General features: G+C 43.4%; 1 protein-coding gene across 1 annotated transcript in view; it reads right to left on the bottom strand.

Annotated features, from left to right (window-relative positions):
* Positions 1–2,977: 2,977 nt before the first annotated feature.
* The window catches only part of fam124a (family with sequence similarity 124 member A), a 30,393-nt gene continuing 15,518 nt past the window's right edge, over positions 2,978–17,852 (bottom strand). Inside the window, exons 3-4 of the mRNA XM_084908122.1 lie at positions 16,708–17,474; positions 2,978–5,373 (exon numbers count right to left, since the gene is read on the bottom strand). Of these exons, the coding sequence (XP_084764248.1) occupies positions 4,567–5,373; positions 16,708–17,474 (1,574 nt within the window). The 3' untranslated portion in view covers positions 2,978–4,566. The remainder of the gene's footprint in view (positions 5,374–16,707; positions 17,475–17,852) is intronic.

The following is a 17,852-nucleotide window of genomic DNA, read 5'->3' as shown; positions in this document are numbered from 1 at the left end:
CTGCAACAAAGAAATAAAACATCAATAACACTAAAGCATCATTTTTGAAGCTTTTAAGAATCAGACAAAGTAACTGTAAAGCAGCTGTAGTTGTAACTTTTAAAATCCTATTTCTGTTTCACTATAGCACCATCTGCTGCCAGTTAATATAATCTCTTCACAGCCTAGTCAGACATCTGTTAACATTAAAAAGTCATAGTGGGACATAATTAAAACGAATTCGTTAGGGAAGGCACAGATAATTTGGTATATTTATATCGGTTTGTCAGGGTTTGCACACCCGCCTAAGGTCACAAGGCTGTGTTGTTTAAACAACACCTAGTTGGTACAAAGAGTGCAAACAAAATAACCAGCCCAAACTGTTGATATAAAGAAGGATGAATCCATGCTTTCATGTTGTTTATGCCTAATTCTGACGCCACCATCCAAATGTCACAGCAGAAATTGAGACAGGCGTGGCACCTGCACACATTGGTTCTAACGAGCGGATATTTGAGTTACTGTTGCCTTCCTGTGAGCTCAAAGCAGTCTGGCTATTCTCCAGTGACCTCCAGTAACAACCAGGTATTTTCACCAAACTTCCACTCACTGGATATTTTCTCTGTTTTGGACCGTTCACTGTAAACTCTACAGACAGTTGTGTGGGGAAATTGCCAGTAGATCACCCATCTGGCACCAACAACCATGCAACAGTCAATGTCACCTTAATAACTTCTTCCCCTTTCTGATGATTAATTTCAGCATGGGCTAATTAGATATTTGTGTGAATGAGTGGCCAGTGAGCGTATAATTAAAATAGTAATGAATGCAGAGTTATTATACAATACACTGTAAGGAAAACTATACCGTTCCCCTTTATGCTAATAGCTTTATTAAACATACTGTTAAGTGGTATACTTATGGATACATAATAACTGGGCACTTCTGACTCATATCTATAGGGCTGATTACCAGTGATAACATCCATCCAATCAAGTGATAGCATTTGAATCTGGTAATCAATAATCAATCAGACCTATAATCAGGTTTTCTTTTTTATATATATATTTCTAACCCAATGTAAAAATCCACTATCCTCCCTTTTCTGTCTTCCCTGCCTCTACATTGTGTCTGCTCTATATTTAAGTAATTTTCAGATCTTTGTTTTTTTGTTTGTTTGTTTGTTTGTTTACATGTTGCGGAGCCCTGTAGTCCAACTATTATTCATTTCATTTTATCCCAATATGTCCAACAGTTTCCTTGCACAGATTTTTAACATTTTATACATTTAATCTAAGTTGTTGAACAAATTTTCCAAAACTGTCTGGGATCTCAGCTTGCAGACTGATCTATTTTCCAGACTTGGCCTGAAGAGGTAATATATTACACAAATCTCTGTGTTGATTGGTGGATGATTACATCACCTCCTCAGGGTTGCAAGGTTTCACCATGACAACCAATGTGCACTGATGTTGGATTTTTCTTCTTCAGACTGTGGACCACACAGGCAGGCTCGCACCTGCGTAAGTGCTCAAACAGTGCAGAGAGACAGGTTTCACAGTTCGAGCTGAAACGAGAGGTCGTTAAAGATTTTCCCGAGACGCAGAAGAGAGTTGCAGACCTCAGTGAAGCAGCTCTGACACGTGCAGATACTGTTTCAGTGAGTCCTGGAAAACCTGTGGAGAGATTACCTGAATTTATTCATGTGGAGATTACTTCAAAGGCGAGACCCAACTCTTAAGTAGTAATAAAAAGAAAATCACTAGAAGTGAAACTCTTGTACTCAAGTTACTTCTTTAACCTCAGAGTTCAGCACAAGGGGGCAGCACTGCATTGTATTGAAATACTTTATTGTAGTCTCCACATTCCAAGAAAATTCTCTTAAGAAGATATGTTTTTCATTTTTTGCGAGTAATTTGTATTTAGGGAATTATTTTTTTTTATTATAACAATGCTTCTTACACTGCTGGAAAGCCTTTCCGCATAAACTGTGCCACATCTGCAAGGAAAAATGCATTTTGAAGGTTGAACAGCAGATTGAGTATTTGGTTTGAACACGTGAGAAATTTGCCAAATCTCTTCTGCCAATGCCAAACAACTTATTCTGCTGTTGACTCTTATTTTGAGGTTCTGGTACCCCAGGTGCTTACAATCGTATCCCTTATGAGCAGCACCTGTGAGCATGGACCCTACTACAGCGATCAGTTGGTGTCTGCGCCAAGCATACCGTGTTTGACTGATCTGGATATGGCCCTTCCTACAAAAGTTGCAGCATTGTTTGGTGTGAAACCTGGTACCATCTCTAATGGTGGATGTCAGAGACAGGCCATGAAATTGGCATCTCAAGAAGAAAAAGAAGACACCACAGGAAGACCATTTCCTCACCGTGTCATCACTCAGGAACTGTAAACTGTCTTCTACAGATTTGCAGGATAATATGGCTGAGGGCTCTTTACCCAGACAAGCCGGAACAGACTGCACACAGCTGATCTCCAGTCTCACTGGGCTGCAGGAGGCCTCCTGTGACTGCCCTTCAGTGTCAGGTGCTGGAACCTGAACATGTGGGGAACGTTACGTTATAATTTGTGCAAATTCTGTCTACGGCAGTACACATAGAACATCATGCTGATTGCTGCACCGACACAGTAACACCTTTCGGTGGAGACGTGATGGTGTAGGGAGGGATCTGCCTCACTAGGAAAACGAGCCTTGTCATCATTGAAGGAAATCTCAGTGCAGAGATTCTGCAACCAGTGACAGTCCCATATCTGCACAGTCTGGGACTGAACTCTATCTTCCAAGATCACACCCACCTCAAAGAGCAGGTTTATTGGAGACTACCTCCAGAATTTAAAAATGGAGAGGATGGAATTACCTGCCTGCAGTCCTGACCTCAACCCTGCTTATGGGATCAGCTTGGACATGATGTTCGTGCCAGAGTGACCAACACAATCACATTTGCCTACTTGTGACAAATGCTGGTTGAAGAATGTGATGTAATCCCACAGCAATACTACCGAGGCCCCTCTTTGTTAAAAGAATAAATTATTAAATTGCCAATTTGTCTTTCGTCTTCAAATTTCAGTTATCCAGTCCAGTAAACAACACCAAACAAGAGCCAGTAACAGAATCTGCTGTTTGGCATTGGCAAAGAAGATCTGGCAAGTTTTCATGGGCGCAACCTACAAATGCATTTCCCTTACAAATGTGGCACCATTTAAGGGGAAATAAACAGGCTTTCCAACAGTGTAAGATTTATTGCCAAGAAGCATCACTACAAGAAATAATTTCCTTACTTTCAGTGCCAAGTTTAGATAAAACGCTCCCTTTGAACAGAAAGAAACTTGCAGGAGAATCATGTGTGTGTTATTGTTCCTGAATCTTATATCCTACTTTGTGGTGCAGCTTTCTGTACCTCTTGCACTTTTTATATTTACACAAAATGTCTTTTATTTTCACCATCTGGCTTCTTTTTAACATGCAAATGATCTTGTGCATATTTTTTTAAATATACTTATCACACATCTGACCACATTTACATTTAGGATTACTCTTCATGTTTGAATTAAGGTTAATTTAAGGTTCTTAACCACTAAATTACAGGCTATATGAAAAAAAGAATGAATGGGATCTTAAGTACAAATCAAAATAAACACATCCCCAGTCTGTGTACCTTAAAATGTGGAATTTAAAGCATTTCTCTTAACTGGAAGGATTGCTTTCCCTCTCATGCTTCTCAAATTAATTTATGGCTACATTTCTTTGACCATTTAAGACCATATGACCGTACTCTAACTTTTAGTAGCTTCTGCTGCTTTCTCTGTGATAACTTTACATATTTTATCCACCAACAAGTTTGCAGATCCATGTACTTTTCGGTACTGTTAGTGTGTCAGTCTTATTTTGGACAGTGGCAGGCCCCTGATTTAAGAAAACTTTTTTTTTTAGAAGAGCACTGGTGACCAACCTACTACCTGCACGGCAGTTTATGTTTAGCTTAAAGAGCTTTTTCTATGCATTTGGCAGCTTAATATTTGAAGATGCACAGTCTTCCAATTTTAAACCCATCAGACGAGGCATCCAGGCCAAAAGGACTTCACACAGGACTGAAATGCTAAATGTCTGGTGAAAGTATTAGTGGCAGAAATCTTATTTTCCCTTATATCATGTTGGTTTTTAATGTTGCCATTTGGTTAGGCCTACACAACAAATCTAATTGGTTATGATCAGTGATGTAGAAAACGTGACACCTACCCTACTTTTAATGGAGTGTTAAGCAACACATTTGAAAGGGGACAAACAATTTGCAATTTTATTAAATGTTTCTGTACACAGATATGCAACTTCTCCATTAAATGCGTGAAAGTACATATGAAGTAGCATTTACAGAGTTTATATATACACATGCAAAAAAAATATATGCAGCATTCACAAATATTTCAGAACAAACTTTGTGCTTTGCTTCAGTTTGCTGTTGTTGTTTTACTATCAAACACCAGGGGGCAGAGTAGAGCTTACATGATTGTCTCAGCACTAAGGTTTGATATTACTGACCAGAGTTAAGTCCTATGAGCCTTTAGCAAAAGATCAGATGTAGAATTCTTGTTCTTCCTCTTCTGTCGTGTCTTTCTCTTCAACTGGCACACTAATTATGCTGCAGCTGTCTGACTCGTTCACTGACGCTGAGGACAATGTGTTTGCACTGGTGCTTTGGGAACATGACAACTGCAAGGCAGACCGAGAGCTTTTGATGGAGAAGCTGTTTGGAGTCCGGCCCAGAGCGGCCGATTTGTAGGTGCCCTCTTGGGTGACGGGAGAGAGGCGGGGTCCGATGTCTTCTGGTGGGGCCGATAATGGCCGAGGAGTCTCTGGGAGGCTCGATTTGACGTACGCAGACACAACTGTGAGGTCCACACTGCTACCTGGATTTACCTTGTTTCCCGTGTCTACATCCGTCTCCTCTGCCCCGATCAGAGCGTCCACATTGAGGCGGAAGGGCGGGATGAGCGAAGAACTCCGGTGAAGGGAGTGGCTCCTGTAATTGGGGCTGGGACAAGGACCTGGAGAGGAACAGGCAGAGCGGGAGCTGGCTGAGCCCATGTTAGGTAGAGAGAAGAGGGATCCGGACCGATTGCCCGTCCAATGGGACCTCCAGCTGTCAGGATGTTGTTGGTCTGGCCACTGCTCCTGCTCATCTGGCTCCTCACATGCTAGAGGCATGGAGTAGTGGGTGGTGGGGTGGACTTTGGAACGAGGTGGCATCCGTTGATGGTAACGGCGGTTCCTGTGAGAGGTGGCGCTGCGGGTGAAGGTGGACGGAGCAGAGGCAGATTCAGTGACGGTGCATGATCTGTAGCAGGGATCATGTCTGTGTTTGCAGTATGCACCCTGGACCTGAATAGGAGGGAAAGAAAAGCAGTGAAAATATAGCAATTTGGGGTCAAGGGTCATATCACCATGTGGGATAGGTGGTAGGGCAAAACAATTATAGCTTATAAACTGCTTCCTTTAACCTGCCTATTCTGATAGCAGACTGTCTGTATGCTCTATTTGTTCACATGGGATCTGTGGGTTCAAGACCATTAACCTCCCTCTGTACAGGGCTTCCATGCAACAGGACACTCCTCACACAACATACAGGCAGCAAAGTGAAGGAGGAAGAAGTACAAGGGAACCCCGGGTTCTCCAAACACACCCCACACCCCCTGCTCTCACCCTGGCCTCTGAATGCTGATGACTTCTCCAGCTGTTGATGTGATTCACAGAAGAACCCCCTATGTGTACATATATCCATTCAGGATGTAAAGCATCTTAAAATCAGAGTGCGCTGTTCAGACAAATCGATGAAATATTACAAATCCAAAAAGGAAATTATGAGAAGCAGGAAACACATGAAGCAACACTCCCCTGTTCTGACATACAGTGACTGCTGTTGCTTTAAACATGTAAGGCAGCTGCAGCAGCAGGTTCTCGTCTATGATTTCCTCCTCTGTATATATTGAAATCCACAGCTCTCTGCTGATAGTTTCTCCACGTTTCTGTTCTCTTGTCAACTCCGTCATCCGACTTTCCAACAAGACAATACAGACAGAAGCAATAACTTCCCACACAGCAGCCCCCAGACAATTTTCTGAAGCAGCACGGGGACTGAGGGGAATCTGCACATTTCCATATGTTGAACAATAAATATATAAAAAGAAGTTCAAAGTGATTTACAGCTTCCTCACAACAATCTACAGTCTGTTCAAGAAATCACTAAGTCTCTATTTCTAACATCTATAAATACTCTGTCTGATAATGATAAGTTGAATCCAGTACAGCAAATATTCACTCACCAGTCACTTTATTATTGGGTACATGGTAGCAACTCAACACATTCAGGCATGTAGACACAATTAAGGCAACCTGCTGAAGTTTTAACAGGCCATCAGAATGTGGATGATTTGGTGATTTGAGTGATTGAACAGGCAAGTCCAAGTATTTTGGAAACTGGTGATTTGAGATTTCCCCCACAAACACATCTAGGGTTTAAACAGATGGTCAGAAAAAAGGAAAATATCCAGTGATATGGATCATGTCTCGTTGATGCCAGAGGTCAGAGGAGAATGACAAGACTGCTTTGTGCTGATAGGCAGGAAACAGCAACTCAAATAACCACTTGTTATGACCAAGGTAGGGAGAAGAGCATCTCTGAATGCACATTACATCAAACCTCGAAGCTGCTGATGAGCAGAGGAACCGACTGAATGACACTCCTGTCAGCAAACAACAGGAAACTGAGGCTATAGTTCAGAAAGACTCAACATACTGGACAACAGAAGATAGAAAAATGAGCCTTGATGTCATTTGGATGGTAGTTTCAGACAATATGTTACTGCAGCATAATTATAATGCAAAAATACTGCTCAGTTCAAAGCATGCAGGCAGCATTTCTTGAGATAATAAAACAAAAATTACAGTTACATAACACGAGCATCTGTATTTGCATCTCTGAAACTGTAATGTTTGGAAGTAACACACATACTTCACAACAGTGACATGCTGCTTGCAGGGCTGGTTCCTGTAAACTGGAGAGAAAATTACTCTTTGAACTGAGGAAGGGTTTTATTTTGAAAGTCTTTATGAGACAAAAAGCTGTAATCCAGGGTTTTGAGATTGGTTTATGGCAAAGAGGGTCCTCACAAGACTAAAGGTGCGTATGTGTGTGTGTGTGTGTGTGTGTGTATAAAAAGTGTAACAAAGCCCCCTGTGTTTTCTTCTCTCCCTGCTCAGTGTCTCAAAGTTGACTCTTTTATAAACCATCTCTCTCCTTTGTCTCCATCCTGCTCTCTGCTCTCAGTCCACTTCATCCTGTTTATCTTTTCCTTACTCTTCTTCTCTTTGTTTTTCTTGGTCTGCTTCTGCTCTCAAGCAGTGGCGTCACCTTTTCCTTGCATGATGCCCATTTATTCCTTCACTAAAGCACCAACTGAGACAAAGGTGGAGGACCAGCTACATTCTCTGTCAGCGTAATCTATCAAGCTTTACTAGGTACCATCAGTGAATGCTGACAGTAAAAGAGTTTAGACTGCACTGTAGCACAAATAGTGACATAGAAACACAATAACCTACACTCATTTTGTGTTCACTAGGTTCATATTAATCCCAAAGCTTCCACAATTTCCTTTTTCCATCCGGACATTGGATAAAAATGTAACATTAGCTTCATTGTTTGGCCTTTAGTCATTTGTTGTGATTCTCTCATTGCTTAGACATTTGACAGATAGATGTGAGGCTCTAAGAAGTATTTTTTTTATTTTTTTTTTAAGTAGATCTCACAGCAGTTGTTCATTCTTCGTTTGTGGCTCATGCCAAACGAGTCTCAGTGTGCAGATCAGCTGCACACACTCGTTATTTACTAAAACTATTTTCTGTCCATGTGTGGGTGAAAGTTTCAATCCTCTGCCTACTATTAATACATGACAGCACGAGTTCAGCTTTCTGTGAGGACAAAATGCCAGTGAGGAGCCACAGCAGGACGCTGGGTAATGAGGCTGTTGACATGGTGATTATCAGACCCTAACTCTTGTAAGCTTTAGTTATCTGGGATAAGCCAGGTCAGCCGGATATATGACCTCAGGAAGGCAAAACCACGACAACGGGACACTAATCCTCAACAATGCTGTGGAAAGCAACACATTTGGACTGTATTTATGTTTATAAACAAAATTCTTCACATGATGAGCTTTTGCTTATGTGTGGCAGTGTGACTGTGGTTTTCAAAACTGCGTTACTGAGGCGACGCTCTAGATGATCAAATAGGGAACCATTTTATGTTCCTGTTCCTCCGACCATGAAGAAAATAGAATCCGATTATAAGAAAGGAAGATTTCTTTTCCAGACTTGCAGCATTCTGGAGGCTAAATTTATTAGAAAGCTGGAGCATTTTTGAAGCTGGCATGGTTATAAAAACTCCAGTTGATCAACAGAAACATTTAATGAGCTGGAGAATTTTTTTCCTTTAATAAAAATTCATATTAATTTCATATGAATATGGAAAAGCATCTCCTATGGATCACTTAGTGCTTTGAAGTGTCTAGTCAATAGTCATCCAAAGCAGGTTTTGTTAATGCATTAAAAAAATATTATAAGAATTTGTAATTTAGTAACAAATTGATGACGAAAATTCTAAAAAACACGATGCTACTGTCTCTCAATGAAAGCAACAAACATATGTTGCATCATATGGATAAAAATAAAGAGAGAAATTAATACAGTGCTGTGCAAAGTCTTAAACCAGCCCTCATTTCTTTATATTTTGCTTCTGAGGAGCCATTGTAGCCTTGTACCTGACCATTTTCAGAGGAAGGTTTTTTTTTTTGGTTGATAACCCACTCAACACTGACCTATGAATCATCTAAGTATAAAAAAGGCACTTAACTCAAGTGATGAACCAGTGTTGTATCCATGCATAACAGACACCTTAACAAAGAAGCAGTTTTAAATAGTATCTTTAGGCCCTTTGTTACCAAGCAGCCCGTCACAAAAACATAATTTGTTCCCATTTCTGTATTTCAACCTATGAAAAACACCACAGATAAAAAACACAAAAAATAAAAAATTTTGAAACAAGTGATTTTGAGTATACTTTCAAAAACATTTCGTTTTGCAGAATCGGGAGGCCAAAACATTATCTACAGCAGATAAACAGTCTATGAAAGTCCTGTGCTTATTAAAACAGGAAAAAAATCTCATCACTAAAGCCTCATCAGAAATGGTCTCAGTCAATCAATAAAAATCAATAAAGAAAAAACAACTATACAGGGAGTGCAGAATTATTAGGCAAGTTGTATTTTTGAGGAATAATTTTATTATTGAACAACAACCGTGTTCTCAATGAACCCAAAAAACTCATTAATAGCAAAGCTGAATGTTTTTGGAAGTAGTTTTTAGTTTGTTTTTAGTTTTAGCTATTTTAGGGGGATATCTGTGTGTGCAGGTGACTATTACTGTGCATAATTATTAGGCAACTTAACAAAAAACAAATATATACCCATTTCAATTATTTATTTTTACCAGTGAAACCAATATAACATCTCCACATTCACAACTATACATTTCTGACATTCAAAAACATAAAAAAACAAATCAGCGACCAATATAGCCACCTTTCTTTGCAAGGACACTCAAAAGCCTGCCATCCATGGATTCTGTCAGTGTTTTGATCTGTTCACCATCAACATTGCATGCAGCAGCAACCACAGCCTCCCAGACACTGTTCAGAGAGGTGTACTGTTTTCCCTCCTTGTAAATCTCACATTTGATGATGGACCACAGGTTCTCAATGGGGTTCAGATCAGGTGAACAAGGTGGCCATGTCATTAGTTTTTCTTAGTGCAGGGGACCCTTTCTTGCCAGCCACGCTGTGGAGTACTTGGACGCGTGTGATGGAGCATTGTCCTGCATGAAAATCATGTTTTTCTTGAAGGATGCAGACTTCTTCCTGTACCACTGCTTGAAGAAGGTGTCTTCCAGAAACTGGCAGTAGGACTGGGAGTTGAGCTTGACTCCATCCTCAACCCGAAAAGGCCCCACAAGCTCATCTTTGATGATACCAGCCCAAACCAGTACTCCACCTCCACCTTGCTGGCGTCTGAGTTGGACTGGAGCTCTCTGCCCTTTACCAATCCAGCCACGGGCCCATCCATCTGGCCCATCAAGACTCACTCTCATTTCATCAGTCCATAAAACCTTAGAAAAACCAGTCTTGAGATATTTCTTGGCCCAGTCTTGACGTTTCAGCTTGTGTGTCTTGTTCAGTGGTGGTCGTCTTTCAGCCTTTCTTACCTTGGCCATGTCTCTGAGTATTGCACACCTTGTGCTTTTGGGCACTCCAGTGATGTTGCAGCTCTGAAATATGGCCAAACTGGTGGCAAGTGGCATCTTGGCAGCTGCACGCTTGACTTTTCTCAGTTCATGGGCAGTTATTTTGCGCCTTGGTTTTTCCACACGCTTCTTGCGACCCTGTTGACTATTTTGAATGAAACGCTTGATTGTTCGATGATCACGCTTCAGAAGCTTTGCAATTTTGAGACTGCTGCATCCCTCTGCAAGATATCTCACTATTTTTGACTTTTCTGAGCCTGTCAAGTCCTTCTTTTGACCCATTTTGCCAAAGGAAAGGACGTTGCCTAATAATTATGCACACCTGATATAGGGTGTTGATGTCATTAGACCACACCCCTTCTCATTACAGAGATGCACATCACCTAATATGCTCCCTCTTAGATGAACCTTGGATAGATGTAGAACAGGCACTATGTAATAACCTAGAAATTTCAGACCTACCATTTATCAGCTCAAACATCAAACGACATGAATGCTTTAAAAGCATCAATATTAGCTCTTCTCTGACAGCATGGTGGGAGTTTTTAAAAATGACAGAGTCTTCATTAATTCCATGCAAACGTACACCTATCTGGAACAACCCGGACATATTACAAAACAATAATATGATAAACTTTTCAGATTGGAGTTGCAAAGGAATTAAATACTTGGAACATATATTGGAAGGAACAGACTTTATTTCGTTTGACAGACTAGTTATACAATATGGGATCAACAAGAAACGATTTTTGGAATATCAACAAATTAAATCCATAGTAAAAAAGAAATTTAATCCCAGTGAAGCTGAATTACAAACACCACCAAGTGTGGTACAATTTTTTAGTCTAAAACCCCCCAAATTTTTGTCTAAAATATACAGAACACTTTCTAAAATAGATGAATCAATATCCCTTCCTATTGCAAAATGGGAAGCAGATTTATCAATCAACTTAGACCCAAACATTTGGTCTCAGATATGCTTAAAAACCTTTCAATGGATCAGAAATCCCAGTTTGCAATTAATACAAAACAAAATATTACACAGAGTGCACTATACTGATCATAGGATGTTCAAGATGGGCTATACGCCTTCCAACAACTGCTCACACTGCACAGCAAATACACCGGACAATTACATCCACGCTCTTTGGTTCTGTCCACCAGTTCAGAAATTTTGGCGTGAGATATGTGAAGACTTATCAAAGTGTCTGAAATGTAACATTCCAGCCTCCCCTTTAGTATGCTTGCTGGGCAACTTGGATGAGGTCACTGCAGAAATAAACACAGCCCACATTGTTTTTACGGCCCTATGCATTGCCAAGAAAATGGTCCTCATTAACTGGAAAAATAAAAATAATCTTAATTCTAACCAATATAAAAACCATCTAATAGATCACATTAGTCTTGATACAACCTCTGCCATCACATTTGATCAATCCCTTTGGGCTCCTTTGATCGGCTTCAACTGGTTTGGTCCTGCCTTCGCTATTGTGGTTGATATGGGGGTAGGGACGGCCTTAGGGAGTCTGGGGAGTCCCTAGGGACGTTTCCCTGGAGGGCCTAACCTGGGGGATGTGGCCATGACCTGGTTAGAAGCTCTGGGGCTCTTGGATGGTGTTTTCCTTGTGGCTGCGTACAGCGGAGATGGGGGAGGGTCTGTGCTGGCGGACGTTGGTTACTGGCCTGGTAGCCTGGCTGCCCCTGGGAGGGTCCGGGACGGGCGTGGAGGCTTAGGGGTCTGGGGGTGCTCCGCCCCCCGGTCTGGGGTGCTGGCTGGGCCTTGGGGGCTTGGGTCCTGGCTGTTGTGTCGCCGGAGCAGTGGGCGGGTGGGTGCAGGGGGGCTCAGCCCCAGTGCAGGGGACCTCTGGTGCATCGGCCCAACTAGGGGGCTCTCTAACTGGTGGGGAGGTTGTTATATCTTTGCAGGTGGTCTCCTCACTACAGGAGCTCACTCTGCAGGTGGGGGGAGAGATATAGGAGAGGGGGAGAATGAACTCAACCTGGGTGTCTATTGTCTTGTGTAGTTTGGGAGATGATTGGATGATGGGGTGGGTGCAGTTTTCTCTGGGGTGGAGTCGGGTGGGCTGCCCCGGACTCTGTGGGGCTGGGCGGTGGTGCTGCTGCTGCAGGCCCCGGTCCGGATGGGCCTGCGCCCCCTTGCCCTGGTGGGTTCCAGAGCGTGGGGGTGCCTACTGGGGTCAGCGGGGGAGCTGGCCCCAGGGAGGGGCCGCTTGCCCCTCCCTTTCTTCCCTCCCCATCCTCAGCTGCCTCCCTATTCCCGCTCTACCACACCCACCCACACACGCAGGGCTTGGGGTGCAGGTATGTCACCGGGGTGCAGGGGAGGCACTCCCCCTCTGTCCCCTTCTGGCCGCCTGTGCCTCAATTTTATTCTGCAACCTAGACATCCACATTACTCACACTCTCACATAACACATACATATAGGGCCTTGGGGGTGGGCACGTTTTACAGCATCCAGAGGATGGTCGTTGTACTCCAACCCACCTCTGGTGCTGGTGCCCTACCCTCAATTTTAAATGCATTTAGACACTAAGGGTTTTCGGGAGGAGCCGTGCTGCTCTCTGAGAGGAAGCTAGTACCATGCTCTCCTGAGTTTTAAATGCACTTTAGAACAGCACACAGCAACACTACATATGAGCGGGCGTAGGGAGGTTTGAGGTCTTCACTCACCCCGGTTCTGTTAGCCGTCAGGGCTGGGGGGCTGGGAGGAGGTGCTGGCCGTCGGACTGGGGTCTGGGATGCGGGGCCTCCCTGCTACTGCAGATAAGGAGGTGGTCCGCTTGCCTCCACCCCAGAGAGAAGGGTTACATCTCCTGGGTCTAGGTGCGGCTTGCCCCTCTGGGGGCGGGGGTACCTGGACCTGGGATATAGAGTATGTTTGGGGAGTGCGACTGTCTGTGCAGTGTCTATTTGTGTCTGTCTACATGTTGGGTGAGTGCCGAGTATTTGGTTGTGCATATGGGGGTGGGAATGCACGTCTGTGTCCGCGTGTGCCTGTTTGTCTGTGTCTATATGTCAGGTTGGGTCTTAGACTCAACCTCTCTGGGTACATCTCAGGCCCTCTAAAGTACGGAGGCCTATCTCCCCTCACCACACTCCCTGCCGGTGGCTGATGCCCTCAGACGTTGGTGTGTTGGTGGTCCTTGTCGTCTGGGGCTGGGCGCTCATGCATGTACCGGCTCACTCCTGGTGGCCGATTGGCGGGGCCGGGCGCCTGTGGCCCGGCTGGGCTCCTTCCGGGGGGTGGGATGCCCTCAGGCCTCTGGCCTCTGGGCCTGAAGCTCGGTCCTCTCTGGCACAGCTGGCTGCCGGCAGAGCCCGCGGGCACGCCACTGCAACCCCCTCTGGCCTCTGCTCCGTAGCTGCGGGGTGACCTCTCCTTTGGGGCTCTACTCAGCTCTTCCCAGGAGGGTGGCACGGTTTCCCCCCCTTTGGTGGTCCTCCTCGGGTCCTTGTACTCTGGGGCCTCTGGATATCTGGGGCCTGGATCTCCTCCATACCTGCTTCATACCCTGGTGGACGGGGCTATGGCTCCCCACACTCCCTAGCAGATCGTTACATGGAGAAACCTTTGGAATACAAGCATGCTGATCCACACAGGTATGCACACAGGTGTACACACGGGTGTTCACAGACGCGGACTACACCTTTCTTGGCTGCTGCCTCAAAGCACATTGTGCACTGTCTATCTTGCGTGCTGCACAATATCGTTTATTATTTAGTATCTACTGTTATCTACTGCTAGCTGGTTTATTGTGATGGTGCTGTTTTTATTATGTTGCTCTTTGTTGTTTGCTTTCTCTTCTGTTTTTTTTCTCCATACAGGTGATCCAGGTGTTTTGTTTGTTTGTTTGTTTTTTCCTTTCTTCCCCCCCTTCTCACCGTCTCTTCTCCCCTTTGGTTTTCTTTCTCTCCCTCTCTTTCTTTCATTCTTTCTCCCTGTCCTATCCCCCAGTCATGTCTGTCCTGTTTGTAGCAACCGAAAATAAAATAAATTCATAATTATAATAAAGGTCAATCAAATGGACCAATATGGCAAGGCCATGATGATCCACTTGGTAAAATAAATCCGCTTGGCATCTTTCTTGGCCTTAAGACAACAATTCTGATGGCTAAAGATCCAAACGGGACACAAAAAAAAAAAAAAGAAAAAAAAAAAAAAAGAAATGGTCTCAGTGGAAGTTTGGCTGTCAAGAAGTTAAGGAAGGGAAATGGGGAGTAAAAGCTGAGGTATGTCAAATTACACAAGAACTGGACTGGGAAAAAAATCTGTGGTAACTGGTCTGATGGAGTGAGGAATCTTAATTTTTAAACTTTGGTTCATCCTGTCATCAGTATGTATGGTGGAGGTCAGAAGAGAGGTGAGTATCTACAGCCATCCGTGGCTTCAATTTTCACCATGGCAGTGATCCCAAACACACTGCCAATGCAGCAAACGCATACCTGGTTAGAAAAACACTGACTGGAATACTCTCAGTCATGGATTGACCTCCATAGAGTTCAGACTTCAACATTTCTGAAGCAGTGCGGGATCATCTTGACAGAGGACGGAACAAAAAGCAGCCAAATTCCAAACAAGAGCTTTGAATGTCCTTCAAGAAGCCCGGAGTAATATTCGTGTACATGTACAAACTGCTGTTGCCTTATATACTGCATTTCCATATTTGTTTACACATTTCAGTAAATTGTTGCACATATTTCCAATTTTCCTAGCAAAATATAAAGAACTGAGGGGTGGCTTGAGACTTTTACACAGCACTAGATGCATGTGGTGATTTCTATTAGAGAGCCAATGAAAGAAAACAAAAATAGACAGAAATAAGTTTGACAGATTTTCACTATTACTCTAACACGTCAGAGTATTTATTATATACTGAAACGTTACAGCTGCATCTGTAGTTCCAGGTTCCCAAGAGGCTTGTGTTTTCTTGTTGGGAGCTGGGTGTTGCCATTATCCCAGCCTGACAAAATATACATAAACTGTGCACAACTTCTTTTTGAATAAAAACACTCCCTCTCTGCTTATCTGTACAAAGAGTATTTTTACAGAATGTAGTTGATGTTTTGGGAGATAATTTATTCCTTTCATATCACTGTGCCTCTGTTTCACTTGCCTACATTTAATATATTTACTGTATTGTAGTCGCTGCAGTGTGGAGGTCCATGTGACTTGATTCCAGGTGGCAGCTAAGCATCATGCATATGGCCCATTGTCATGATTTATTAGCTTATTGTTTCTCTCTGTGCCGTTCCAATCCCAGTAATGGACTGAAGCTTAATCGGCTTGAACTTTCAACACTACTTATCTCCGACCGCCTGGGCACATATCCCCCGATAGGTGATACCTTTCCAACAAGGGCCGCTTGATTCATGTCAGTCTTTATGTGGGTGTTTATATTCAAACCCACACAGGCTTTTCTAGCACCTTTCAATATGGAAAGATGGAGGAATTAAATTAAGGACCTACAATAAAATAACTGAATCCTTCTTGTCTGCTGTATGATCTTGTTATTTCTGGATTGAGAATCAGTCTGAACTGCTCTTCTTTTTCTTCCACCTATAAAACTGCCACTTTTGTCTGCTTCTCTTTTACACAATTAAACACAGATTCCAAACACTGCTGCACGCCCAAGCCCATTTTCAGTGTGTTTTTCATCTTTCTTTCTTTTTTTTAACTCTTTTAATAGCATACAGTCGTACACAAAGGAAAGACTTGTGAATCGCTCCTTAGCATCATGTTTCAGGAGTTGAGCAACAACATAAACCCTTTTACATGAGACCAGCTGGTTCCAACAACTAATTATAAACTTGCCTCATTTCATCAGATTAAACTGAAATTACTCGTGTAGGTTTTGATGTATCTGCAGGTATAAAAACATAACACACTCTTTCAACATAAATCACACCATGCAAATGTGTTGAGTTGTACTTTTCCTATGTTAAAGTTACAGTTCAGTGAGGGCCACTATATTCAAAAGAAGATTAAGAAGTTCCCATTTGCAGGATTTCACCATGCCTCCATTGTGACACCTCCCCACCGTCCCAGATGCATATTTAGTGGAGACTGACTCAGCAGCTGCAAGACCCCCAGCAAAGACCACAGCAGGCATCATTAAGAGATCGATGTAACATTTATTAATACCCATACAGCACAAAAGAGTGAAGTGAAGGTGGGTAGCAAAGTGGTTTGCAGATGTGCAGCAACTGTGACTATGCTAAATAAAGTGGTCCTTAATGAGATAGCCAAATGCGTATTTAGGCTGATCTGGGCAGGAAATTTTAAGGCACATATATATTCAAAAAAAAACAAAAAAAACAAAACCAGAATGAAAAACGCTTACCTGCAGTAGGATCTTATTTCCATCGTAGTCCTCCGTTTGCCAGCGCACCTCACTGATTGGGCTGCAAGGGTGTGGCAGCAGGGGCACCAGCACTCCGACGTCCCGGACCCTCACCTCCATTACTGCCGAGTCCAACACCAGGGGACTGTGGCCTCGTGGGAGTCTCTTAAAGGACAGTTGGATCTCCATATCAGGGTTGGAGTACACCACAAAGAAGCAAAAGTCATCCTTCTTTTGCGCAACCCTCCGCTGAAGCAGCAGCTTGTACAGCCGCACCATATCAACATAGTTTTCATGGCGGCAATAGACTGTGAAACGCACGATTTCCTTCCCATAATGGACCTGCCGCACGGCCCAGAGCGGCGTGCCAGGAGACAGAGTGAAAAAGTCCTGACTGCATGGGGTCAACGGTAGCATCCGCCGGCCATTGCTGACTTTTTCAGTATGGTGGTAGTGCCAGGGCGGCCGCTGCAGAGCGCGATGCAGCATCAGTATGTGCTCATCACCACCGTAGGCCTCCTGGAGGAACAGGATGACTGCCAGGGCTGGCTGGCAGGCTGAAGCTGGGCTTCCATTTTGATGCCGCTTTGCCCGAGGTCGCTGAGAGACGGAGGCTCGCTCTGAGACCCTGAAGAGCTGCAGTTCAGGGTGAACCCACGCCAGCACGGCGTCGGCAGCATGCTGCAGGAACTTGCCCTCGCCGGGGTCAGCAATGAGGTGGATGCTGACAAGGAAGGGATCCTGGAGCTCACCCATGGATAAGTCACCTCCACCAGCACACATGGAAGACAAAGTAGAAGAAACAAGGAGGACAGGAAGAAAATTAGATAAAATGGGTATTTTTGAAGTTTATACAGAAATAAGAAGGTTAAAACAATGTGAATTCTTAAATAATATGAATCTGTTGCTCCAAACTGTCGACATCTATCCATCCTTCTGCTAAGCAAACTGGACACTGGGAATATTTTTTCCTGACACATTCACTCTTTTCTTTGTTTACTTCTTTGTTCAAGTTTTCCCATATTTTCTCACTCGCCTTCCCCATTCCCACAGATCTCTAGATCTCAGCTCTCAGCTCTCCATTTCACTTGTCCACATCCAACTCCATCTTTCTTACAATTCTGATGTTTACCTTTTCTCCCCTC

This window comes from Perissodus microlepis, chromosome 16 (genome assembly GCF_051167445.1).
Source record: "Perissodus microlepis isolate ML-2025 ecotype Zambia chromosome 16, ASM5116744v1, whole genome shotgun sequence".
Lineage (NCBI taxonomy): Eukaryota > Metazoa > Chordata > Actinopteri > Cichliformes > Cichlidae > Perissodus > Perissodus microlepis.
The sequence above is the reverse complement of the archived record's forward strand: the minus strand, read 5'-3'. Positions and strand labels throughout refer to the sequence as shown.